The sequence below is a fragment of the Haliaeetus leucocephalus genome, unplaced genomic scaffold (assembly GCF_000737465.1).
Source record: "Haliaeetus leucocephalus isolate CR32 unplaced genomic scaffold, Haliaeetus_leucocephalus-4.0 Scaffold462, whole genome shotgun sequence".
NCBI lineage: Eukaryota > Metazoa > Chordata > Aves > Accipitriformes > Accipitridae > Haliaeetus > Haliaeetus leucocephalus.
In genome coordinates, this window is record NW_010972898.1 from 6453179 (window position 1) to 6480752 (window position 27574).

Genomic DNA, 27574 nt, shown 5'->3' on the forward strand with positions numbered 1-27574 from the left:
TGCCCATCCTTCTGTTACTACCTGAGCTAGTTAAATGTGAAATGTACTCTTTCTAAATCACTGACAATCACAAGAGGGAATATAATGATTTTACCTTATGTTTGTAAAATGTGACTAGTTATTTTTTTGTTGACTGTAAAGGAAGTTGTATTCTGAAAAACAGGATATTAAGGATTAAAAAAAATATACTTCTAATCTAATTGTACCATAAAGCGATCAAACATTTAAAAAAATGGCCTGAAAAGAAAGAAGAACAATACGATTATCTAATAATCTTTCCATCCTTTACAGACAGGAAAAAACAGGTGTATATTTGAGAACTCTTACAACAGGTTACCTGTTCAAGAATACAGTAGGAAAATACATCATTCTTTATCTCTACATTCATTTAGAGTTAAGAACATATTTCATAAAAGCACCATTCTCAACTTTGTTTCTAATCCAAAATGGAGTGTGCACACACAAAAAGGAGAAAATTAGTGTTTGTTTTAAACAGAGAAGTATTAAAGTTGGGGAAAATTCTCATGCAAAGGTCCATCTAGCATAATTTAATGCATTAAAGCCTTATGTGAACAACAGCCTTTTCAGCTGTTGATGTGTTTTTCCAAATTGATTGGTTCAGTCAATCTTGGCACAGAGTTTGTTCCTCTAAAATACCTTTATGGATAATATCTGACAACTATAGAAACTCTCTAATTAAGTTTAAGTCAAAACTGTGTATTTTTATTTGTTCAAATGAATAGTTCCAAGCAGGTCAAGTAACTGCAGACTACACACTAACACCCAAAGAGTATCTTCTTTGAGATACTAGTAACTAACTGAAATATGCAGGTATCTTTCCATTTTCTGAGAGCTTCACTAGGAGCCAAACATAGACTTCAGGGCAGGATCAGTATTCTCTTAAAGCAGAGGTTTTTCAATATAGAATTATTTGTATTTCAAATTGTTAAAATACAGGTACAAGTAATTAAAATTCAATATATTTGTTTTAGCTTCCATGGTATCATCTGTAGATGTATTTTGGAACCCTGAACAAATAAATATCATTAAACAGCACACGCTGTCCTCAACAGGCCTAGATAAGAAAGAAACTGAGATTAATTTTGTGGGTCACGGTTAGCAAATACAGGCAGTTCTGGCTGGGGCAAGTGAGAGGTGAGGCCATGAAGTGTAACTGCAATGCTATAATTCCTAAAACATGAAATATCTTGTATGTACCTAATCTGGTCTATGGGTTTTCTTGTTTATTTTTTTAAAAAATAATATACTATGTATCTATGTGTCTCTAATGTGTGTGAGGAGGGGCTAATAATATAAGATGTATCTTGCAGTTCTAGTATATGCTATCCCTCTTGTATCATTTCTGCACTGATTGCACCCCTATCACATGCATTCGGAAACAGTATCTTCTTTATTTTTGTTGTCATTGTTATTATTACTATTTGCACCTTCAGTCTTCCTATGCATTCTTAACTTAGTGAAATAAGATGAATATTGGAAAAAATCTAAAATAATAATATGATAAAATGTCCAAAATATATTTTGGGAAGATGAGTATATTTTTACCCATACTCAAACTTTATTTTCAGCAACCTTGTAGTTTCAAAGTGAAGTGCCTTAAGGATGTTTGAATTTTCTACTGAATTATATTTAAAAAAAAAATTCTACCAAATAAACCAATTCTGATAATAACTATTGATCCTGTGTATTTATGTTTAGTTACGTGGTACGCTCCTGTGTAGCTCTAGAAATTAATATAAAGAGTAGAGAGAGCTATTTGAATTTGTAGTTCAGAAGCTGCTGACATTAGGCATTAGACCATAAGTGGGTCAGAATAAACACTTAACATTCAAATTTAAATATAATATTGTGTAATACAAGAAGATCTATAGAGTCATAATGTCTGAATATATTAGGTATGATGATAATACTTCTATTGATTTCAGTCTGTTAAAATAATGAAACTGGATTACACAAATCAATTCTTGAAATACAACACAGAAATATAAAGTATTTCCTTTACACTTTCAAAATAGGCTTTTCAAGTGAGATTGACTGTAACTGTTTTAGACTGTAACTAAAAACAAGTGTTAATTTTCTCAACCTCACCTAAAAAAAAAGCTTATAGTTGTCTCTGCTATCTTACGGTTGTCAAGCTTAACAGTCTTTTAACCATCCTACAAACAGCTTTCTCCATATGATCAATTATTTAAGACTCTCGCTCTTACATCATTACATCTGCAAGGAGAGGAGGTGTTTCATAGGAGGATCTACCATTAAAGACAATTAGAGAGTGGTCTGTTTCCTTCTGCGGAGTGAGGACACTCACAAAATGCTGTAAAACATTCAAGAACACATAGTTTCTGGTAACATCTTTGCAGTTATATATAACTTAATATTTCATAACTTCTCAAAGTCTAACAAAATAAGGCACTGGCTTTTCAGGCTGTCAGGCATGGCGTTTTCATTTTCAGACAGAGAAAAGTGCTCTTCTGTATATTTTAAATTATTTCTACTCCAGATGGCAATCAGACTATAGTCTTGAAATTACACTGCTATAAAAACATTTAAAAGATTATGTTTGTCCAGTACAGTCACTAAAATAAATAAAAAATACAGCATTTTTGAGAACGTATGTTACAAAATGAGTGGTGATCCAGAACACAGAATGTAATCAAATCTGTAAAGCACAAAGCATCTATTCAAACCTGAAGTGTGAAGCAAAGAGGAATTTGCATTGTGAATGCAATAAAAAACTGTAAAACAGTTCTTTTAAAAACAGAAGACAACAGTGTGAGCTAAGGGCTGCAGGCATCACATCCTAACTGGGTATGCAGAATACTACAGATTTCCATCCTGGCATTGCAAGTTAAAGATCTGCGATGGAGATTCACACTCCACTGTTGTTACCAGGAGGTAATTATACAACAGTATTTCTAATGATGGAGTCCCAAAGCAATGCTTCTCCTCTTCCCAGTGGAAAATATCTTTTGAAGCAAAGAGTGGCTGTGGGATTCAAGAGGAGGGAAGACACATACCATAAAATATAATTAAAAATTGTGGAGGCTGCCTATGACAAGAATAACCATAAAAAACAGATACAAACCAGCTGGCTGTTAACAACTCCTGAGTTATAAAAATCTTAAACCTGCTGTAAAGCACTCAATTCGATTTACATAACCACGGAGCTGACATTCCTTTTAGGCTCCTCTGCTGGGGATTATTTTGACATGTTTTAAGGCAGCATAAAAAGCAACTGTGAAAGGAAGACATGTATCATCTTACATAAAAATTCATTCTTGCCTTAAGATTGGACTTACATGCTTTAATCCCAGCATCTTTACTGAAACTGGAAAATATCTTCAATGGTGACTGGTGATTCAACTTTATAACATTATCCCTTTGGTGCTCATTTTTTTGATAAAGTTGATAGTGTGTGTATACACACAAACAAACAGAAAAAAATCTATACAATCACAGAAGCTTAAGTTTCAGTATTACCACACAAAATATCAGCTCCACTAGAACCCACTACAGAGTGCAGTATATCTAGTCTTAGATAGATTACATTGCTTAAGATTGTGATCGGCCTTTGCTAAACAGGAAAAACATTTCTTAGGAATGCAATGATGCAGACAGCGTTTTACACGACTAACACAGCTTGCTGTAGGGAATTAAAATAAACAAAATAAAATAAAATCAATCTTACATTGAGTGAAGTTTTGATGTATAAGTGCTGGCAGCTTACATTGCCCAGAGCACAGAATGAGTTTTGCCATTTGATAATTTGCTTGATTCACTGTGCTGCCTCATGCAGGGCATTTTATGCCTGATTTATGTTTAATCGAGTCACCTGCTTAATGTTAAGGAGGGTCACAGTTAGATAGAAGGGTTACGACCATATAGGGCTTTCAACATCTCCCAGTTTGACATAAGAAATGGGTGTAAGTGTTAGAGGTCAACCTTTTTCTTTTATTTTTATTTAATGTTCTCTACGGAATATTGCATAAAACATTAATGTACCACAAAACCAATTTGATTCCCTTTTGAAACACAGTAGGCAAATATGGATTAGGAGACTCAAAACACTGACAAAATAAAATTAAAGCAATCTGTAGTCTAAGAAGTGATCATCTATACGTGAATTTTTTTAAGGATTATAAGATATATCCTTACTGACACAAAAATGAATATAAGTTTTCCCTTTAACAGATATGCAGTCAAATTTAGTCTGGTGTCTGTGGAAAAAATAAAGATTATAAAAACAAAAGGACAATAAACTTTTAGTACAATTAAGGTGTTAGGATTTACTATTCAGACTGAACATTCTTTTAAGCATATAAAACTGGACATTACGATTATCAGCATTTTCTTTCTGACAATGATATGAAAAATTAAATCTATATTTAATAAATGAAACTGAATGTGGAAAACTACTACAGATTAGAGAGCTCAGACACATCTGATCTTTATAAATATTTCTGATTCTCTCAGCATTTCAACATGCTGAAAATTACTGCAGGACATTATGTATTTTGAGATTAAAGCCCTCCCATATAAAACTGGAAAAAAAATAGACATTGTGCCAAATAAGATATTTAAAGATGTATTTTTAAGGAGGAAATATTAGAGTTAGCAAGGGAAGATGGAATTCAGCACTGACCAGTTTGGATAGCTGCATTTCCAAGTTCACGTAATGCTGATTCAGATTTGAAAAATAAAGTCTTTCAGGACTTTTGCTATTTTGGGAATAGTGTATATTTTTTAGAGGAAACAGTGCAGTTACCTGCATCATTGCAAATGCAAGTTCTAAAAGAATCTGGCATTGTAGCTTTAGCAGATTACAGGGAGCAGGATGATAGTAGTAAGCCTACTTCAGAAAACTCTAGTAAGATTAAGATTAGTTCTTTGGAACATTCTAAATAAGCAAAATATTTATACTAATTTATCCTTGTTTACAGCACCGGAGGAGTATTCTTACGCTAAAATTAAAACTAGCAATCCTATTGGAGTTAACATCATGAAATACCATGTCTTTGGCTGTTTAAATAGCATACTAAGTCATTATCACAGGAAAAGATTTATCAGTCTTTTAAGTGCACTAAAATATGTACACATTATGTCATGAACCCAGCTACCAGAGCCCAGTAACAGACACAATTCACAGTGAATCCAGAGGGATATCGTAAGTTTCAATCCTTGACTAAAATGTGATTTGATTGCCTGCTAAATTGTATGTGTGTGATATACAACTTTTTGTGCAAATGAAGAAATACAAATTTTCTTATTTCTTTTTATTACTATACCCAGAACATACTAAGCTTCTTCAAAAGCTTACTTTAAAACATATCAATCATTTCCACAGATTCATCTACTGGACAATGTACAGACACAGTTTTGCATCCACACTTAAAATAATTTACCTACACTGACAGCTTCACCCATCTAATTTAACATTAACCCTCCAAAATTTAAGCATTCAGTCCAAACTCTTCATCTAGGTTGCCTATAGTCAATGAAGAGACATGGGCATTTCCAGAGGGTGATTCATGTGGCCTATCTTATACTGAGATGTATCACTCTCTAGAGATGTCTGCTACTTTCCACTGGCTATGAAAGGAGATGACTTGCTAAGATTTCAACAGCTACATTTCAGACATATTAGCGGATGAATCACCTCGTTGATAGCTAACTTCTTAGATGGCTAACGCTAGGGAAAATGAGTTTCTTTCCTCAGACAGTGAAAATAATAGTGAAGATATATACTTGTATTCTTGCCGTTTCTAAGGAAATGCAGTGAATCTGCTGCTTTGGAATTCTATTTCTAGGTATGTATTTATTTCCTTTAAAATTATTTTTATGCTCATAAATAACTACTACAAAATTATCTCAACATCCTTTATACCTACTTGATTAAAACACCCTACTTTTATAAAAGTTTAAAACATTTTAGACATTAACATCTCAGCAAAATAAAGTAAGCCTCAAAACAATGCATGTTTTGTATTGTTCTTTAAAGAAGAAAACAATTTCTATTAAACATTCTTTCCTTCTTTCTTTCAAGGACTCTATTTTTACACAAAAATTTAAAAAATAGATCCTGATGGACATGACAGAATAAAATTCACTTTGAGCTCTACTAGTTCTCTTACCTTCTATCAGTTTTTATCAAATATTTTGCCAGTTTGTTTCCCCCCCCCCCCTTGTTCCACTTCCTATTAAAATCAAATTAGGGAGGCAAGCTGATTTCACAACATAAACATTCACCTTTTAATCAAAACCTAGATTTAATGTCAGAGTACATACTGCTAAAGAATGCAAAGCATCTACTGGATTGAGTCCTTCCCAGCTAGATTACTGATGAAATCTGACCCACATCAGCAGTGACAGGGTTATCAGTAGGAACTCTACTGAACATGTTCAGTGGTTGGTCCCAAAAGTTATTGCCAAGTCTTGAACTAGGGGTAGAAATCAGCTGCAGAGTAGGACATCAGCAGCTGTCCCTCCCAGCCGCTTTCATATAATACAGAATCCACCCTATCACTATTTGTACTTTTTATTGCTGCATAGAAAAACTTGAAAATATGATGAATTCATCAGAGCATACAGAGAATCTCAAACATGCTCAGAAAGATGTAGTTCTGTTCACTTGAGTAAACCTAAACGGATCATACTCAGTGATGATTATGGGTCTCTTTATTTCATTTAGTGGAGCATAGTACTAAGATATCTGAATTAGCATGTTCACATGGTACATGCACCGCACAGGGGTACTAAATCAGGAATGGAAGCTCTTTTGTCATGTTATAATAGTGATGCACCCAGGCTGACAATGAACAACCTCTTTTGTATTGTAAATAAGCTCTTAATTCCACCTTCTTGAAGGCAGTGGCAGAACAAAGAGGGAGAAGTATCTGAAATGATTTCCAACTCTGAAAAGAACTTATGAAAATCTACCAGCTTTCCCTCTGCTTCTGGCTTTCAGAACAGGCTAAAACTGTTATAACATCTGTGCCCAGAAAGCTCTGTTCTCAGTAGCGTCCTCTCTCTCTAAATAAAGTGCTCTTACATAGTGTATTTCACATGAAAAAAGTAGATGGTAACAGCCAAACATAGAGAGTGGAATGCCGAAAGCCTCAGCATCAGAGAGGTGCCCATTGTGCATGCTGGTGAGAATTACGGAATTCCAGCTCTATAAACTGGATGGGAAACTTACGTTAAGAAGAAAAGAGAAATTATTTTTTAAAAAATTGGCAAACTTTTCATTGTAATTACAACTTTAAAAGAACTGTGAAAATTCTCTTTATAGATGATCTTTAATGGGACAGGCTCTGTGAACAGTCCTTTTTGGCCCTGTGCACCATGAATAATATTTTCATGCTATGATAAAATCGTGACTCTTCATTTAGCAGGTATTTTTTCAACAATTTTTTATTGTAAACACCTCATGCAATGACAGCATAAGAAGATATATTTGTCATTGTCATTTGAAATGTTCTTTTTTTCTTGTGGCAGTTATACAAAGCTAAGGATTTCTCATAAAGTAGCCATTGTTCTCAGATGGTGAGCTTTCTTCTAGAAGATGTATGCAGTATATGAAAGAAAAACAATGCAAATCAGAATTATTACATGGTCTGAAAAAATTCTGAAAAGCAGCTAGGAAGCAGGAGAAAGCTGAGGAAAAAAGGGGTAAGAATTCAAGTCCATATTTGCTTCGGACATTTGGCAAAATGGACATAAGATGCAGTTAGGAGAAATAATGAGCAATGTTAGCACTGGAAACCCTTTTTCATTTGCAACTTATCAGTGTTTCGTTTTTCATTTTTTCTTTAAAAGAACATTACCTAATGGCATTCCTCCCAAATTTACTAGATTAGCCAGGCTGGTGAGATAAAGGATTCATGACTGGTCAACATGTTAAGAATAAGGGAAATAATAAATCTGTTGAGCTTGAAGCAACAGCATTAAGGTGTCTACAATGAAACTAATAATCTTTCCAGAATATGGTTACATAACATGCTTTAATTTTTGGTCAGACCTGAAGTGGTCAGTTGGACTAGATTATTGTTGTAGGTCTGTTCCAACTGAACTATTCTATTGTATTCTATTCTATATTTTATGTATATTGTAGACTTAAAAGTAAAACCAGTAAGTGAAATTTAACTGAGCATCTTTGCTTTAATTTGGCTTTGTGTCTGATGAAAACACAACAGTGTAAAGTAGAAAGGAATTTAAAGGGGAAAGAATTCAGAGGAATCTCAAAATCACTCAGTTTTGAAAAATGGGAGGAACGGGTGTATATATATTCTATTTAAAAGACAGAGTAGTGGACAAAATTTAGTGGCCTCATCAAAACTACTCAAAGAAATGAGGAACCATCATACCACGCCCCATGGTATCAATTACCACCCACCCCAAGAAAATGTTTATTAAGATATAATCAACTTCAAAATCTTTCACGTCTCTGAAAAATACGTTGAGAAGTAGAAGACAGCGTATCATGTAAGATAAAGTGACTTTTGAATACAGAGATAAACTCAGGGCAGCAGAAACCATACCAAAGCACAAATACAAAGTGAAACAATTATATGGTAAACTTTGGTAGAAAGAATCACTTTAAGTAACCATAGGAACAACACTATGTAAAAAGGGAGATGGAGCTAAGCAATGCATGAGATGTTAGCATTTAGTGACTGAGGATAAAATGAGGAGCCTTCTACTGGGAGCAGGCCACAGATGGATCTGTGTTAACTGAATAAATACAATTAAATCATGAATAATTCTAAAAAAAGCATGAAGCAGATTCAAATACAACTCCAAAAGACAGTGTTATCTCAGAGGTTATATAAACAGTTCTGAATTATACAGCAAAACAAAACAACAACAAAAAACGCACGACCACTGATCACAAATTTTCTACACAAAGAAAAAAAGGTTTTCCAAGGGCAGACCAAATACAGTTTCTGTGGTTACACTGAATTAAAACAGTCTAAGATGTGAGACAGAAATTAAGTTCAATCCATTGGCAATAACCTTCACCCAACTTGATCACAAATTATATAAGGGCTACATTAAATATCCTTCTGTTTTGTCTATGTCCTACTTTAATCTGGGCTACCTACTGAATCTATTAACTTACTTGGTCACTTGATAAAAACGACAGTCTGAAAAATAAATAAAAATTCTGAAAAAGTACATCATTATTTCTAATAAAAAATCCTGGTACTCTTTTTAACCTTTAAAGTACCAGTCCATTGGCCAAAGAAAGTTCTGTGAAACTCTTGCCTGGTCAGCTAGACAGGATTACGGAATTAAATATTTGGAATAAATGGTAAGAGAAAACATCCCAGGGAAAATCTTGTTAGGATTTACCGTTATTCTTGATTTATTGTTACCTGTTCCAAAAATATTTATTTCCATTATTAAAGATTTAATGAAATAATACTAAATATTAAATAAAGACAAAGTAGATTTGAGAAAGGAGCAGGAAGAAGATAACTTAAAATACTCATTCCTACCACAGTTCTGTGAGTTTTTAAAGCAGAGTTGATATAGTTCAAAATCCATGCCAAGGCTAAATCTCTGTAATCTGAAACCAGTGAAATTTCCATTGCTCATTAAGGAAAATGTCTCAAATTAGGATGGATAAAGAGTTACATATTCTAGTCCTTTTACCAGTTTTCAGGAGAGAGTTGGAAATAAGAAGTCACAAACAAAGGTGAGATCCCAGACTACCTGTAGGAAACTCTGAAATACTTGTTCACGTAGATTAAGAGCAAATATTTGCTCAGAGCATCTGACTTGGAACTCAGGATATTTTGAGATGATACAGAGTCTCAATACCAAGCCTAATGTTTTGACTGATATCAGCAAATTCACTCCTGGTAATATAAGTGGAGATTTAAATAAGTAAATAAATAAATAAATGGAAAACAAAACACCACCAAAACACATGATAAAACGCTATTATAATAATAATAACAAACTCTACAGACACTATAAAGACAGCAAGTAACAATTATGAAGTAATTTAAAAGCAAATATTTTTCCTGAGAAAATTACGCAGACAGAAATCTGTTAAGAAAGAAATTGTGTGAATAATTATCCATAACTTAAAGACTCAGATAGTAGCAGTTACAGGGCATGTAGGTATAACTGCTGATCTCACAATGACCTTAAATTTTCCACAAAAAAAGATTAATTTAAAAGATTTGTTTCCAAGTGCAAAATCAGCTAACAATTCCTTGAATTTCTGAGTGGATGTGGATATCGTAATTATCCCATGTTTGGACTGAGTGTTTCTTTTTGTGCCCAGGGATAACAGCACCATACATATAGAAAAATGTATGGGTTTTTTTCTTCTTCATCATCACAAAGTTAACTTGGGGCCTCCAGAACAGGAGTAAAAAAGAGGAAAGGTAAATTCAAAAGATCAAGAGTTTTCTCCTGGAGTAAAGAAGAAAGCAATTAAAGAATCCAAAAAAACTTATACTGCAAGAGATTTTAATGAAAAAAAGTCATCATCTTTAACCCACACTGGAGAAACGGTACCCAGCTATTGAGCAGAAGGTGGAGAAACCAAGTTGCTTATACTTAAAACAGCATTTCCATATAAGCATTTTTAATTGCTTTCAGATGCTTTTAGATCTTAGTAGTGACTAACTTCATTCAGCAGACATGAGTAAGTGCTTGTGTTCCGAAAGATTGTAAATTTTTGGCACTTGGTCTAATAAAAGATAAAACTTCCATAAAAACTTTATCTCTAGTTTCTTTAAACAAAAACCATACTAGAAACTCAACAAATGAAATATTCATCCTAGTAGTAATTTTGTAGTATAGCTACAAAACATGTTCTGTAATTGGCCATGGACAGTGCGAGAAACAGAACTGGCCAGGAACATGTCCTCAGAAGATAGGGATGAATTTTTTTTTAGGTTGGGAAAGATTCCAATAAGAGTTTAGACCTGCAGTTGTAAGCTGCAGGATGCAAGCCTGCCCTCCAAGACAAAGAACAGCTCTGAACCGTTTTATTTATTGGTACAGATGCAGCCATAAAAGTCATATTCTTTACAGGAATAGTAGCCTAAATAGTAGCATCTCTTTCTAGACCCTCCTGCAGTATAACCATTTGGGGTTCTTCTCATTTAACTCAAGAGTTATCTACTATGATAATATTTATTTTGGTTCTACATACATGTCACCTCCTCATAACAGTCTTTCCATATAAAATTTTAGCCCAGGTGATAACAGAAATCAACTTAAAGAGAAATCCCAGTCATTTACATGTTATATAAAAATGTTCTTATGGCTGTATTTAAAAAAAAAAAAAAAAAGCTAAATCTTATTTCATAATGAGTTATTCCATATACCATAAACATGAAGTTCCCATTGTTATATACCATAGAGGCAAAAGTGCTATATTTTTTGTCATTGACCTCTAGGAGCATGTTGTCTTCAGTGTGTTCAGCATCTGTATATCTGAGACTTCAAAGGCCGAATATAATTTGAGCTTTCAATAGAGGAAAAAAATTACTTTAAAAATTGTTTTGTCACACAGTGACTGAGTGCACAGGAACCACTGTTTTCTTCCACTTGAATGAAATATTAATCTACTAGAATCTTTTGAGATACTTTTCAAAACAAATGTACTGATTCACAAGAAATCACCTTTCTCTTCTCAAATATTTGCACTGAATACTGACGGGATGCTGAAAACCATTTGGGTTTTTTGGTTGTTTTTTTTTCTTTTTGTTGGTAGTCTGGTACTTGCAAAAAGAATGTACTGTTGTGATGCAGTAAGGTACCTGCTTCTGAAACCACCCAAGTAACATAGTCCTTTTATTCCCACATTCACATACATTTATTAAGCAAGGGTACAGGGAAAACATTGTTTGCACTGTGTTAAGCAGCTTTTCTCACTATCTGAAGTCCAAGCTTAACTGACATTACAGAGTCAGTATTCTAATATAGTAATTATATCTAGGTCTTCATATCTTGGATTGATGCATCACAGCATATGAATTAAGAAATTAGTTTACTGTCAAAAGAAAACATAAAAGTGACATCATCCTTTTTAGTAGTGATGTTGTTTTTCTAAGATCCTACCCTTGATTTTCATGGTTTCTAGCAAGGTAGCTCCAGTAACCTGATGTAATCATAAATGGAGATTATTGGAATACACAGTAGATACCACCTCATATTCTGAATTCTGCACTTCCACTATAAGTGCCGAAACATTCTTTAAAAAAAGTAGTCTGCAGAAAGCAATGCTGTTCTATTACCTTTCCTCTCAATAAGGGCAACTGGATTGTTCAAGCCATATGTGTGGTCTTAGTGCCTGTGATATCAGACAGCATAATGAATATAGAGAAAAGGAAATTTAGTCAATGCATCTGCCCATTTAAAACACTCCCCACAATTTGTTCTACTTCCCCTATGTCAATCTAAATCTCAGCCACCACCTAACGAAAAGGTAATGTTGACAAAACCTTACTTTTCAGTAACACTTGTCAGTACACTGTCTGTCTATCTGCCATTGCGATGGATTTTGATGAGTTTAAACGACTCAGTGACATTATTAATTTTTTCTTGACTAGGTGCAGTTTTCCTTTCCCCAGCTTACTCAGTCCTAGCATGCTACTGTTTTCACAGTCAGAAACTAATATATCATTAATTGATGACCTCATCAAAGCCATGTAGTAACAGTAACTTTCTCCTCAGACTTAAGATTTTTTTCTAAATGTCCATAGTAGTCATGTGTCTAATACTAGTGGCAGTAACAGTTTCATCTCTGCTGACAGCTCAAACACAGTATCTCATTGCAATTAAGACTGGATTGAAAGATGATTTAAGAGTTCTTTGTAAAACATTCATTACTAAAAAACATTTCAGAAAAACAAAATACAGGTTCCTGTACGTCCACTGTTGAAAGAGGACAACCCCTGAAAGCAATGATACAAATACTGTAACAACATAGCTTTGTAAACTCTCAATAGTCACAAATTAATAGACAATAGCAAACAAATTAAATTGTGTTACATTAAATAAGTTGGTTATACCAACTCATAAAGAACTCTCTCTCCTCCCTCCCTTTCTCTCTCTTTCTCTCCATCACACACACACACAATTTTTTAATCCCCCTTCCTATCTCCTTCTATCCCACCCTGTTTGCCTTTCCAACTGCTGCCTCAGGCACACGGTAACCAACCAACATAGCTACCTATTTCTGTATCTTGAAGGAATAAAAGAAGTCTTCTCACCTGAAGAAAGTAAAAAGAGGTTTTGAAACTTAGCAGTCTGAATGCATGGAAAGCCAGACCAACAGCTCGAGTTTTCATAAACCACAAGCTCTTGGAGGCAGCTCCATGAGCAATAACTGACAGACCATTTTATGTTTGCAATACAGTTCACCAGCGCATCTTTCCACATGCTTCACTTCACAACACAACACAGTTCTGACATAAATGCTCTCTGATTTCCAAACAAGAAGAAGAAAGTTAAGCAACTTGCAGATGATCTGGAATCAAGTTTGAACAACACTCTGGCCTTGGAATCCTGAACCCAGGACTTGAATCAGAACCAGAACAACATTCCTCTTCAAAAACCTTCTCCCATTTAAGACTTTATGATAGCTCTAATATATTGCATAGGACAACATTAGTAATAACAACAATACAGTGCACTGTGAACAACTGATAGTGGATTCATTATAATTTTGATAGTATGCTATCATGTCTTATAAAATTCATGCAGGCAATGTAGAGCTGTAAGTCATAAGGACAACTCATAGAGACTGGTTCTCCTTGGAAAACTGACTAAGTTCATTTTCTGTTCAATAAGCTTGTTACCTGAAAGGTTAGATATGATGTGATCATTAGATGCTTGACCCTTCCAAGCTGTTATCAAACACAGATGACTTAAAACAAATATTAATAAAATCAATTAATATAGTACTTGGCTCATTCTATTTTTTCTTGAGTTGTAGTCTTCTAAAGCTGCCCAGATATAATAATGCTTGCTTGCATACTTTTCTTGAATATATCATTTACTTGAGTAAATTCCAATATATCATTTATCTCATATATTCTCATATAACAAAAATACCTGGGCTACCTGACATCTTTTCCAGATATTCCCTTCATATTTAAGTCCTTGCATGAGATCTGGAAAACTCCACAGCACACATTGTTCTTAACCAGGAGATAATCAAACTAAAAACTGACATTTGACACCGCCCTCCCTCCTCCCAAAACCCCCAAACCAAGTTAAATACATTACACTTCAGTTTCTTCCTGTACTTTAGAGAATCACCAAATATATGATAATGAAATCATGGACCATAACTTTGGAATATATAAATTTGAAGTCATTTTTTATTGAATGCCGTATGTAGCACTGGTAGCAGATCAAACATAAAATGAAGAGAAAAAAATCATTCACCCGTCATTGATCATGTCATGCAAGGACATAAGTAGTCTAATTCTACAGGAAAGGAGATAGGCACCTTGACAGCATTCAAGAACTTCATGTTATCACGATGATGCAGAACGATAGTTAGCAATGGGATGAAACAGCTTTGTACCAGATCTTGCTATGCTTACTCTAACAAGTACCATCTTACTCTATCGCAATTAACATCATTCAGATAGGAGACCAATGTGTTTGTAAGACTGAGATATTATTCCAAATTCAGGAGCTCAGGTTCATTTCTAGTGACAGCGTTCAATAAAATAATACTCCATATTTGATGTTTAAAATGGCAATGTACTTGTTCGCTCTGTAAAAGGTTAGTTTTGAACCAATTAGAAATGAAATGATTGGGTATTGAATTATTTTGGCTAAACGTTCTCACTAAAAAGCAAGAGTGGTTGGAAAATATCAGATTTATTATAAGAAAAACTGCAAACATAGGAGTATGATTATCCTGATGTTTTTCTATTGAAAGACTCTGCCTGAAATCTGAGCTACCAGACTATCTCAATGTTTCCCACAATTGGTAAGCTTAAGTTTTCAATAATTTAATTTTATGAAAAAATCAGTGTACTGTACAATACGTATCTTTTCAGTAACTTTTTCATTTCAAATACAGTTAATAGTATGTTGGCATTCAGAAAGCTACCGTAATCACTAGTAAACACTTCCATTCCCAGGTCCAAATTCAGTCACTGATAACTTCACCACATACTTGCCTTTAAGAGTAAGACTTTAATTGCTTTCTTTTGCATCAAGAGTTCAGTGATTTTTTTTATTTTGTTTTGGTTTGCATGTTATTTGTTTTATAGGAAACCTTGATGATAAAATACCTTATTTTGAAAAGTGGGGGTCTTTCTCCCCTAGATGTTTAATATAATTTTATGATTTGAAATAAGAAACTGGAATTTGCATCAGGGTCATTTATAAAGTCAGAGACACTTTTTTTTTTTCTGATTATGTTAAATCTACCCTGACTTAACAAAGATACACATATATGAAAACTACCACACATCATCAGAAGCTTTACGAATACCTTCTAATAGTTCATCTTCACAGAATATGGTCCTTCAACTGGGATCCTACATAACTGGTACAGAAATATCATTCTTATGGGGAAATTCACAAATCAATGCCATTACACCTTTAGCCTTCAGAAGGCAAAATTATTCTGTGAACGAGGAAGAAACAAAAAATTCTTATCTCAGGTTTTCCACTGAAAGGTAATAAATCTGTGCACATCACAACCTAATACTAAATGAGTAGTCACAAGATGCAAGTAGAAGACAGGATTCACTAGCTTTTAACTACACTGTAAAATAACTTCACTCCTCAGTTCCTTCTTGAGTACCTTGAGCATGTTAAGGTACCTGACTATCCTCACTGCTTAAATATTTAATCTCAGAGTCTCTTTTGAAGTGAACCAACTTGTTCCCTTTATATCAAAAAAGCTGGGAGCATTTCTGGAAACAGTTCAATCCAGGGACTCTTCTCAACAGGGGTGAACCTGCATGAGGTTTGACTCTCTGCCTTACACAGACTTCCAACAGTAGCCTGTAGGCTTTGTATATATGTAGTGTTGTATGGTATAATACTGCAAAATGTACAATTTCTTATTGATTAAAACTTCTTAATAAAAAAGGTTCTATTTCTGCAAGTAATTCTTGGTTTTAAAAAGATTTTATGACTGAAAAAGCTATGTCTCCATGGTTTATTGTATGCAAAGATACTCAAAGCCTTCTCATGATCAGAAATGGATAGAAAGAAAATAGTTGTCAGAAACAAATGTGGTAAAATGGAGATTTCGATTCAGAGACAGTTTATAATCTGCCTGCATCTTCCATACATTTGCTTATAATAAACCATGTAGTCACACCCTATTTTCCTATAAAGAGCTACTGAAGTGACTGAATGTTCACAGGAGTCTGATCCTTTGATTACTGGCACCCCAAAATAAATTCTTATATGGCAGTATTTTCTGCTCAAGTACTATAGTAAATTTCATTTTAACACAACAAAATGCAGGTTGAGGAGCGAAATATCAAAAGTCAGAAAAGAATGAATTTGCATATGCCTGAGATTATACAGCTAAGTACTCAAGTTCCCACTGTGTCTTGTATTCTTACCCTAATAGGTGCTGAAACAATTATGTAATTTGGGGATTTTTATAAAATTTGTGGCTGCCTGGAAAATCAACTTAATTATTGACTAGTGAATGTAAGAGACTCATCGGAACTTAAACTAGCGAGCTTCCAGAACTGGTTTTCAGTGATAAAGCCTCTTGCGATAAAGAAGATAGTCAGCGATTCAACAGGATGATAAAATAGCAAAATTATGAAAGTGTTTTCAGAAGAGGACAGGTGGCCTGAATTACACCTTAATTATGATTTTAGAAGCTATGAAATAATATATTTACAGAGTTGAGTCAGTATATCTTCCCATTGATACATCAACTAGTGAACACAATTGAAGCTTTCACATTAATTGTAATGACTACTTCCCTAATGAAGTGCAAAAATGTTTGTGTGATCTGATTCAGTTTCTTGAATTAGGTTACAGTTTATCACTCTGAAAGGATTTCGTTGTTTATTTTTACAGTAAGTTAGTTCAGCCCCAACAGATAAACAGCATATCATCCTGTAACACCAATCAAAGCAATGGTAGCGTTAAAAAAGATTAAACACTAATAATCAAAACACTGTGTTAACATGGAGTGCATTTTCAAAGAAGTAAGCTATAGCCACTCAATTTTATTAATGTGTATCTTTTTAACCAACACAGGATCACAAAACGTACACACTACATAAAATAAATAACTGAATAATAGGTTTGCTTCTCAAAATTACTAAGTATGTAACTCAAACTTTTAATTTCTAGACCCTGGAGTACTTGTATAAATCAACTCTATTCACTATGAAAAGTTAAATACATTCTTAAGACCTTACAGGATTGAGTCTACCAGGAGAAAACTCTTCCAACTACTGATTTTGTTTCTTGGCAATATCCAATATAATGTGGATATAATAACAATGATAATTGTATTTTAACTGTTCTTTCAGTTCTGCCTAATACAACATCAATAACTGTGAGCCAGAGAAAATGAAATTATTTAATTATGTGATTAATCTCTCTTTAAACACCAAATAATTCCATCTTCTACTTTAGCAGAAACGTTGCCACACTTTATCAACAGCTGCATCTGTGAACTCCATTTGTCCTCTAAGCTGAAATAATCTATACAAAACCTTTCAACTCTCTCCTTACTCTAACCCCCCATAAAAATGCTTCATGGCTCAGAGAGTTTTGTAAAGCATGGAAGTTGGAATATACTTTTATCGATTCAGTCACACAGCAAGAGAGAAAATAAGGATGAGATTAGAAATTACATCTTCAGATTATCACTTGAGAAAAAAACAGAATAGGAGTTTAATACAGGAAAGTTGTTTTAAATTATACACATGAAACATTTCAGAGGAAGCTTAGTATCTCTACAGTGGAAAAGAAGAGCCTGGTATCAGATGTGGAATAAGTGGACAGAAGTACCTATCATAAAGCAAATCTGTTCAAAATAATAATAGCAACAATAATTACTGAGATTAATTTAATGTAGAATTAACATAATAAATTAAACATGTAAAGTTCTTTGAAATTACTTTTTTTTAATTGACAGATAGATCTATAAAGAGAGATATATAGATATAGATATATGAAGTAGTATTCTTATCATGCCCTATAATAGTGATTTCCAAAAGTACTTTATATTCACATTTTATCTTTGAGAGAAAGATGCAGTTCCTGAAATAAGCACAAGAGTTTTGTAGTTAACTCATTTCATCACCTGTAGATTACAGACTCAGTAGGCCAAGCTGCAGAAGAATTAAGTCAGGAGCTTTACAAAACAGTTTCAAAACCTAAAAGCCTTAAGAATAATTACCAAAAACATTACTTTGAAAAGTGAAGAGAATTGCTTTTCAAAGTTTGTATGAAAAATAACAGAAATATCATTTTATATGTTATATAGCAACTACAGACATAAAAATATAGAGCACAATGTATATCATACTCTCTGCTCTAGAATTACAGCGCTGCTTTTCTGATTAATTACAATGATCTACCATTTCAACTTTAGACAACTTTCGAAGCCTTCTAAGCACATTAGCCAAGAAAAGATCTGCAGTACACAGAGATATGCAGATCAAAATTAACTATGATGAGCCATCTAGTTTTGGAAGGGCTTCAAGGTATTATCCAGATAAGCCTGAAAAGTCAGTACACCTGTCTGAACCTACACCAAACTCTTCTTTTTTCTGGCTACATCATGTGTAACATAGGCAGATCTTAATTCTCTGGACAATTCAAGAACTCTTCATTTCCTGTTACTACACATTTCTCATTTTGTCACACCTTCAAAAGTCCTACATTTATTTTGATAAACGTAAGACTGTCTTTAGTCAGCTGACCAGTCTTTTCTGAAGTTGGGAACATTCTGTAAATTGACCCTAATGAAAGACAGTAGATAGATCAGCAATTGTGGATAATATTTATGAATCTTGTGATAAAATGGACACAGTATCACCTAAGAGGTGATAGTCACTTCAATTTATGCTCCCTAAAAAAACCCTGGAATATTCCTTTTTTCCCTTTCATTTTCCTTCTCAGTATAGTCCCTAAATCTCAGCTTAGTCCCTAAACACTTCCCTAAAGCAAATCCATTCTAAGTGATAATGCAACATTCTCTGCATGGGTTTTCAGATTGGACCAGTAATAGAATACATTTTAAAGGGTTCCTTAACTTGGCCTCCTGCAAAAATATACAATCCTGAATTTTCATGAGAAGTCTCTGCATACAGTTTTCTACCAATATTATTTGCACACATAAACAATGCATGCAGAACCAGCCCCTTTAGAAACGAGGATTTCCACCTTTAAATGTGTATTTGTGTATTATGCAGCAGATTTCAGAAAAAGGAAAATTTTCAAGTAAAAATCATGTGTTAAATCATAGAGTTGTATATCTTGGATATAACTAATAACTGCAGATCTCTGTTACTTAAAGAGCATTAAATAGCACATAATTGTTTGTGTGATCACTTATACTCTTTTGTAGGCAGGAAGGAAACTTACATTATTATACTCAGATTATTAAATCAATCAGAAAGCTTAAAAGGAAGAATTTGTTACAAAAAAAGAGAGAGAGAAAGGCGGGGAAAAGCACTTAACAATCTGGTGCTTTAAGTTTTTTCTGCTTAGAGCTGGATCCTAACAGGAAATCCAAACTTCATAAACTTCTCAAACAAAAAGTCATCTTAGGGCCACAAAGATGATTAAGGGATTGGAGCACCTGACATATGAAGAAAAGCTGAGAGAGCTGGGACTGTTCAGCCTGGAAAAGGCTCAGGGGGGATCTATCACTGTGTATGAATACCTGATGGGGGCAGAGTAAAGAAGATGGAGCCAGACTCTTCTCAGTGTTGCCCAACAGACACAATTGAAATACAGGAAAATCCATTGAAAAGTAAGGGAAAAAAAATTATTTTGAGAGTAGTCAAACACTGGAACAGGCTGCAAAGAGACATCATGGAATCTCCATCCTTGAAGATACTCAAACCCCAACTGGACATAGTCCTGAACAACCTGCTCTGTGTGATCAGCTTTGACCAGGGGAGGTTGGACTGGATGATCTCCAGTGGTGCCTATTAACTTCAACTGTTCTGTGGTTCTATGAGTATACAGTGAAAACATGGAGGAAAATGTTCACAAGTGGCAAGAATTTTCTAGTATCAACTAATGTGGTAATAATAATGGCACCCATGTCATCTATTGCAGTTATAGCAGTTCTTTCTTGGTAGGGCTCTTACAGTAGTTTTGGTACTTATTCACAATGTAGATGCACAAATGTTCATTGATTTGAACTCATAAGATCAGATTTTAAGCCTATTTTTATACTTGCTTGTCCATAAAATGCTCGGATAACTGTCATGTAGTGCTGCTGTCATGATGCTCCTTTACCTTTGCTGAGCCATACTCCATGGAACGTTATACCCTAGAGCTTGCTTCTAACAGTGTCAGTGTTTGCAGGTTTTGTGCTGTTTGAGACTCAACACCACCACAATGGGAAAAAATCATGCTCACCCCTTCTGTTGTGGTAAGCCATGTAATGCAAAACCAGTTCAAACTTAATAGCGATTTCATTTAAACCTTTCCTCTTTTGCAAGAGACTCACAAAGCATTACCATCCTAAAAGGATTCAATTAATTATAATCTTACAAATGCCTATTTTCTTTAATTTTGAATTATATTCTTCTTTTTTTTTAATCATCATTTTAAAAAGATCTACATCTGGTTTTGTGGGTTAATATCCTAAGAAACTGGATCTGTGTTTTTAGTACCATATATTTTTATCATTAACTTGTTATGACCAGCTTTAAAGGACTAGAGAGGAATTGGATACTTTAGGCATTAGTTGTGGTTTTAAGCTGCTTTCTTAGAATAAAAAAAATGCAAAAAAACCCCCAGAAGATACTGTATCAGGAGGCAACCTGCTCTTATATATGAACTGTAACACAAACTCCCAAACGATACTGTTGACAAGCTTTTTTTCCTGTCTCCCGCTTTTGGGCCTGCTTATTTGTCTCTGACTTCTTTCATGTCATCTCCTTTCCCCTTTTCACATGCATTTTTTTTCTTTGATATTTCCTGCCTTACTTCCCCCAAATAATTTCCCTTTTCTTCTGCAATTTTTTATCTTTCCCTCATAAAAATGAATGCTTCTGCCCTATAAAAACTTTTGTTCTTTCCCCACATAGACCCTATTTATTATTCTCACATTGCATTCACTCTGCACCAACTCTACTTCCTTTACTAGATTTTATCCTGTAAATCCTATTGTGTAAGGTATTTTAATCATGATTCATTTTTTTTGCTGGTCACACCTACCCAGACTACCACTGTGAGTCCTACTTGCCTGACACCCTCCCATGCTTGCCTACACTCTCAGTCTCACCCCTCCTTCCCTCTGCTTACTTTATAAGTCTCTCTTACCAGCCTTAGTTGTCTGACTTCTCTTAATTTTGTCAATTCTCTTGATCTTTAGCCTTTTGAAAAATGATAAATTTCTAAGAAAATATTTCTGGCTATTTGTCTATCTCACTATGTAAAGCAGCTCTTGAGCTCTAAGGCCAAGAGGCATGGCCCCACTTTCGTCCACAGAGCTAAACTCTCTCCACTTTCCTCCCTCCTCCAGACAAGACATTTGCATCCAAACTGCCAACAGTTTCTGGCATGTGATATTTTCCGAACTTTGCATTCTTTTTGGAGAATGTTAATCATCTATGACCAAAACCATGCCAAGGATCATGCTCATACTTAAACAGAGATGTGATCATGGGCACATACTCAAACATCCACCCATCCATCCAACCTCCAAGACCCAGTAATCTTCCTCTCTATTTGGATCTGTCTAGTTTATTATCTTTCCTTTGCCTTAGAGAAAATCAGTGCTAGAGACTGAGCTGTGCAAACAAGTGGGGAACAACTGGGGAAGAAGTGGAAGCTCAGGTGAGCTTTGCTGAAGCAAGTGGGAGAATATAACTCTTCTGTAACATGAGGAGAGAGAATGTGGCACCACCATCAACAGCTTGACTGCTGCGTGCCTCCATCTTCAGGTGGCTCTGTTCATCTCCCTCCTGCAACACAGGCTTTCTTAATTTAACTATGACTAAGAGCAAGTCACTGCTAGAAGATGTTATAGTAACTTTCAAAAGAAAATAGTAGTTTGAGAAACAGACTGTTACAGGACTTTACATTAGTATAAGGCCTCAGGAGACTTAAAAATAGAATTTCAGGATGAAAAATTAAGAAAGACGTGTGTGCGGCATAGAGTTATTTTAACTAACTTGGTTTCTTCAGGCAACTATATTCATGATGACATTATCTAATCAAGCAAAGCAGCAAAAAATCAGAAGATATCTGATCTATTAAAAATGAATAGGGAGATTATTGTCTAATGATAGGTAATTCATGCCTTGAAAGGTTTTATGTTTATAAAGAAAAAGAACAGGGGGGGAAATTATAAAGGATTATTATCTGCTCAGTTATTTGTATTTTAAAGTACTGAGCTGCCACAATTTCCATTACATACAATACATTTATATGGCCATAATGTTACATTACAGGAACTCCTTTGTCATATTTGGGTGCTGGTTTCCTAGAATGTTAATTTATTAACAAGTGGATATAAGCCATGAATTCAAAAGATTGCCTGTGTGAAGGTGTTTCTAGCAATCCTACCTGTTGGCGGGATGATTCCAGGAGACATTAGGCCTGGGACAGAATGTGGCATGATATGAGAATTCTCTGGGGAGGTGACACTTTGAGTCCTCTTAGGAGGCCTTCCAGGTCTAGAACTGAAACAAACAAACAAAAAAATTTTTACAATTAAGCTGTTGTCTTACACATCATTTCAAAGTTGTTTCAAGTGGTAACATGGACTGTAAATAAATTTGTTTCAAGGACGGTTGCTTTTGCAGTTAGATGTAATAGACTTCCATCACTAATTAGATTACATGCTGAATTCATTTTCCTCATTGAAGATCAGCCGCTCTTGATGCATAATTCATAGCCTGCACCTCGTTACCTGCTTCTTCATATTAATATCTATACACAGTTTGAATTGCCTCGTTTGCATATGCTAAAGTTCTGCATGCAGCCTTCAGCACGAAAATTATGCACTAACTTGTAATAATTATTACAGTCAGCCTGCTATTGATTTATGAGACTTTTAAAAACCAAATATGTGTAGTACTTGTAATGAATGATATTTTAAGGTTCTTCAGGAAATTAAAAGGCAATGGCTGCCTAAGGAAATGTTCTGCTTGTTTGATTTAATACTACAGTTAGCTGGGAGGTGGAATGAAAGAGTGATTCAGACCTATAGCACATTTTTCGATGATATGTTTTATTACTTCGCACTGCTAGCCTGATATCTAGATGATAAATGACAATACATATCTAATGTGTGAAAAGGTCTTGCAATTTCTTTATTTTTTGTCATTTAAAAGATAAGTCAAGTTATCATTTAACCCTTATTCTATTTAAAGTGAAAATCTCACTAAGACACCTTACTTTAAATATACTACTTTATGTCAGAAAAGACTCAGAATTATTTCTAAGATATTGTTGAGCAACTGCCATCGTAGCAGCTTACATCTGTCCAGTATGGAAAAATAAAGGGCTTCAGGTTTAAGCACTCCTTGTCTGTTAAATGCTCACATACACAACTTTCCATCTCCTGGACCGTGTAAGTAGCATACAAATTAGATACGGATTACAATGAAAATACTTATTACCCACTTACATGCAAATATGTACCTGCTACAGACAATGCATATCCAAAGGCTTGTATTCTTATGTACCGACCACAGCATAGTACTATTGCAATATCCTTTAACTGCTTATTTAGGGGACATTGTGGAATAACTTCACAGAAAAAGGTGATGTGCAGCTCTAACACTACAGTGTTAACCTATGCTTTACCAAACATTTGAGGTTCTTCATTTGTTTCAAAACAAGAAAGAAAAGGAAAGTGGCTATGAAAGGTTTTGCTCCCTAGGTCCTCATGCTAACAAAACTCGAATGAAGGATTATGGCATTTTTAGCTGTGTTGGGACTGCAGAAGGAGGCAGATAATAAAATACTTCTGGTTTCTGTTCATATTCATTCCCCTTTTGTTTGGAAATACCCTTTTTTTTTTTTTTTGCAACTTCTACAACCTAGCTTTAATAAACCAAAAACAATCAAAGTACAGGGCATTTTCTTGGAGTTTAATGACTCAAGGCATTGAGTCATTAACCTTAACTGATCATTAATTCCCAGTTTAATGTCCTAAGATGAGGTCATTATTAAAATTATAAGCTTGATAATTTCTTTGATTGGTTTGGGATTTTTTTATTTTCTTTAATACAAACAAAATTTTCACATGTTCACAACTACAAGAAAAACAGTTGCAGAAAAAGACTATTGTCTTATTCCAGCTCACAGAATGAAATTAAGTGTCTTCTGTTTTTCTTTGTAATTTCCTTTGTGATTTACAATAAAAATAAACATACCATGAATACACATAAAATTGATAAAAACATTATAGACAAAAATGATCTGATTTAAATGAAGTGTTTCTAATATATTCATCCACCAAAAAAATGCCACTATATAACAAAATTTTAATGGCTTAATGTAAATACCTATGATGATGCACTGTTCTCAAATCACTGCTGTGGTATGAGTACAGAAGGGTCTGACAACAGCATAAAAAACACAAGCGGGGTGCTATGGCATAATGCACAACCTACCCATGACTTTCAAGTCTTTAAAAACCAACAAGTTCACACCTGCAAAGACTCTCTTCAATGCTTACTACCAGTTACAGCCATGGTGAAGCCTGAATGCTTTTGTCTTTGATTTTGAGGAATTAAACCACCCCTCTTCAAAGCCTGAGAGAAGATGCCCATGGACCAAATCTGTAAATGAAGGTCAGCACCATATTATAGGTGAGTGATATTGAGATACCCAAAGCAAAATTTCCTTTGGTCACCTTCTACAAGCAATTTGATTGCACTACTCTGTACAAAAGGGCTGCCACACTCAAAGCCATAAATGAGCCCATTAACCCAACTCTACCCCATGATTTATCCCAAACTTTGCCAAATAAGTGTTTTCATGAAGTCCTAAACTCCCAATTCCAATACAACTAACAATATTTAAATGGAATTTCTGAGAAGTAAACCTCTTTTATCCTGATATTATTTTTAAGTAACAAAGCACTAACTCCAGTTTACTATGAAAAGGCCTTTATATAGATAAGAAATGTTTGTTCCTTATGACAAGGCAGAAAAACACATGTAAGAATTATTTCTTAAGGTCTGTAAAATCTAGAGTCACGGCAGACTATGCAATACACAATTAAAATGAGCAAATCTCTGACTGGTTAAAATAAGCACACACTGATTGTCCCCAATAACTGATTAAGTGACAATGATGTTTTGTTATTTATATTATGTACTTGTTTCAGTAACAAAATTCCTAACCTGAAATACTACCATTTTATAAGACCTATTTTCAAATTATAAGAATTGCAAGTATGAATCATTACCAAAGTTGTGGAAAAAATGGTATGTAAAAATTACTTTGAAAAAATAATAGCTTTGATTCTATCTGAAAACTTGCATGTTGCTTTGTAGTTCATTATCATTTTTATAGCTATATGATAAACTCTTAAAAAAAAACATTAAAAGCATAGCAAATGAGTTTAACTATCATAAACAGAATGATAAAGATAGCTTAATGAATCATTTTGTTGGTATTTTTCCTAAACATGCATAAAGACCTACTTATTTTTATATTAGGACAAGTTCACTTTCATTCCAAGATAAGAAGCTTGCTTCAAAGTACTCACATGCCTATTTTGTATCAAAATAAGTAGATTTGTCTTCGGTATGAAAATAAAATATAAATAGGTATGAGTTGATTTGTTATGCAAAAGAAAAACACCAGAGCAATGTAAATTATTCTTCTAGTTGATGCCACTGAGATACAAAAATCATCATTTAAAAACTGTTGATAATACTCTTTTTACTCAAATGCAGATTTTATATATAAGCTTTTATAGACCTATAAAAGATATTGAAAGATTTTGACTTTTATCTGAATAAAATCATTGCAAGAAAAACACTGGTTCTTCTGAAGACACATTTGACTTCTTACGGCAATGCTAATTCTCTCAATGGGTAAACTACGCAAAGCTGACCCATTGTGATTTTGAAAATGACTACAGTTTGGATTTTTTAGAGCTAGGATAAACAGGCTTTAGTGCCAAACACAAAAAGCCAACGTAAGTCTTGTGACAGTCATAGTACAGAGAAACGAAGGAGTCTTTTGGGACTCCACAAGAAGATCCTAGAAGAAACAGACATACATCTGGAATTCATAGCTGGTCTTCCTCTCTACCATTTCATTCTTTGAAGATTAAATTAGAGGGAGCAGAAATTAGACAATTTCAACAAAGATTTGAGGAAGCCACAATGATTTAACTGTTTAAAATATCTGGGGTGAAGTCAAAGGGAATTTACCAGTTCCTTGTTTACCCGTTAAAAAGTAATAGAAACATGGTCACTCTTCCTGCTTTTAGAAACATAAATATGCAAGTTAGATTTTTTTCCTCTCTAAAACTGAAGTTTTCATGTGCGAGATATCTTAATGTATGTTGAAGAAGAAAATGAAAGCTTCCTACAGGACCACATACTACTAACTTAGTTTTTGAAGTGAAGCACCTAAATGCATTTAGCTCCCTCAAAGCTTGTCTGCCTTATATAGGCTTGTGTAAGCTTTGTATCAAAATTTGCAGACTTTTTTCAGGGCTTAGAAGACACTCCCACAGACAAGTGAGCTTTATGTTTGTAGACAATTATCACGATTTACAATTACAATATACTATTATGTGACAGGGGAACTAAAGGTGCAGACTGGTTGTCGTGGTTTAAGCCCAGCTGGTAACAAAGCACCACAAAGCCACTCGCTCATTCCTCCCCCCTGGCCCTGGTGGGACAAGGAGGAGAAAATATAAAGAAACACTCGTGGGTCGAGACAAGGACAGGGAGGAATCGCTCACCAATTATGGTCATGGCAAAAAGCAGGCTCAACTTGGGGAAGAAACAAAACCCATTTACTTTACTACAAATTCAATCAAAACAAGGATATTGGGAAGTAAACCCAAACCCTAGAACACCTCCCCCCCCAGCCCTCCCTCCTCCCCCTGGCGGTGCAGGGGGACGAGGAATGGGGGTTGGGGTCAGTTCTCCACACCTTGTCTCTGCCGCTCCTTCCTCGTCAGGGGGAGGAGGACTCCGCGCTCCTCCCCTGCTCCGCCGAGGGAGACCGTCCTCCACGAACTGCTCCAGCGTGAGTCCCTCCCGCGGGCTGCAGTTCCTCACAAACTGCCCCGGCGCGGGTCCCTCCCGCAGGCCGCGGTCCTTCAGTCCCAGGCTGCCCCAGCGCGGGCTTCCCCAGGGAGCGGCGGCCCTCCCCCCGTTCGGCCCAGGCCGGGGGACCGGAC

General features: G+C 34.8%; 1 protein-coding gene across 1 annotated transcript in view; it reads right to left on the reverse strand.

Annotated features, from left to right (window-relative positions):
* DACH1 (dachshund family transcription factor 1) overlaps window positions 1–27574 on the reverse strand; it is a 219333-nt gene that overhangs the window by 187544 nt on the left and 4215 nt on the right. Inside the window, exon 2 of the mRNA XM_010575249.1 lies at window positions 22759–22877. Within this exon, the coding sequence (XP_010573551.1) occupies window positions 22759–22877 (119 nt within the window). The remainder of the gene's footprint in view (window positions 1–22758; window positions 22878–27574) is intronic.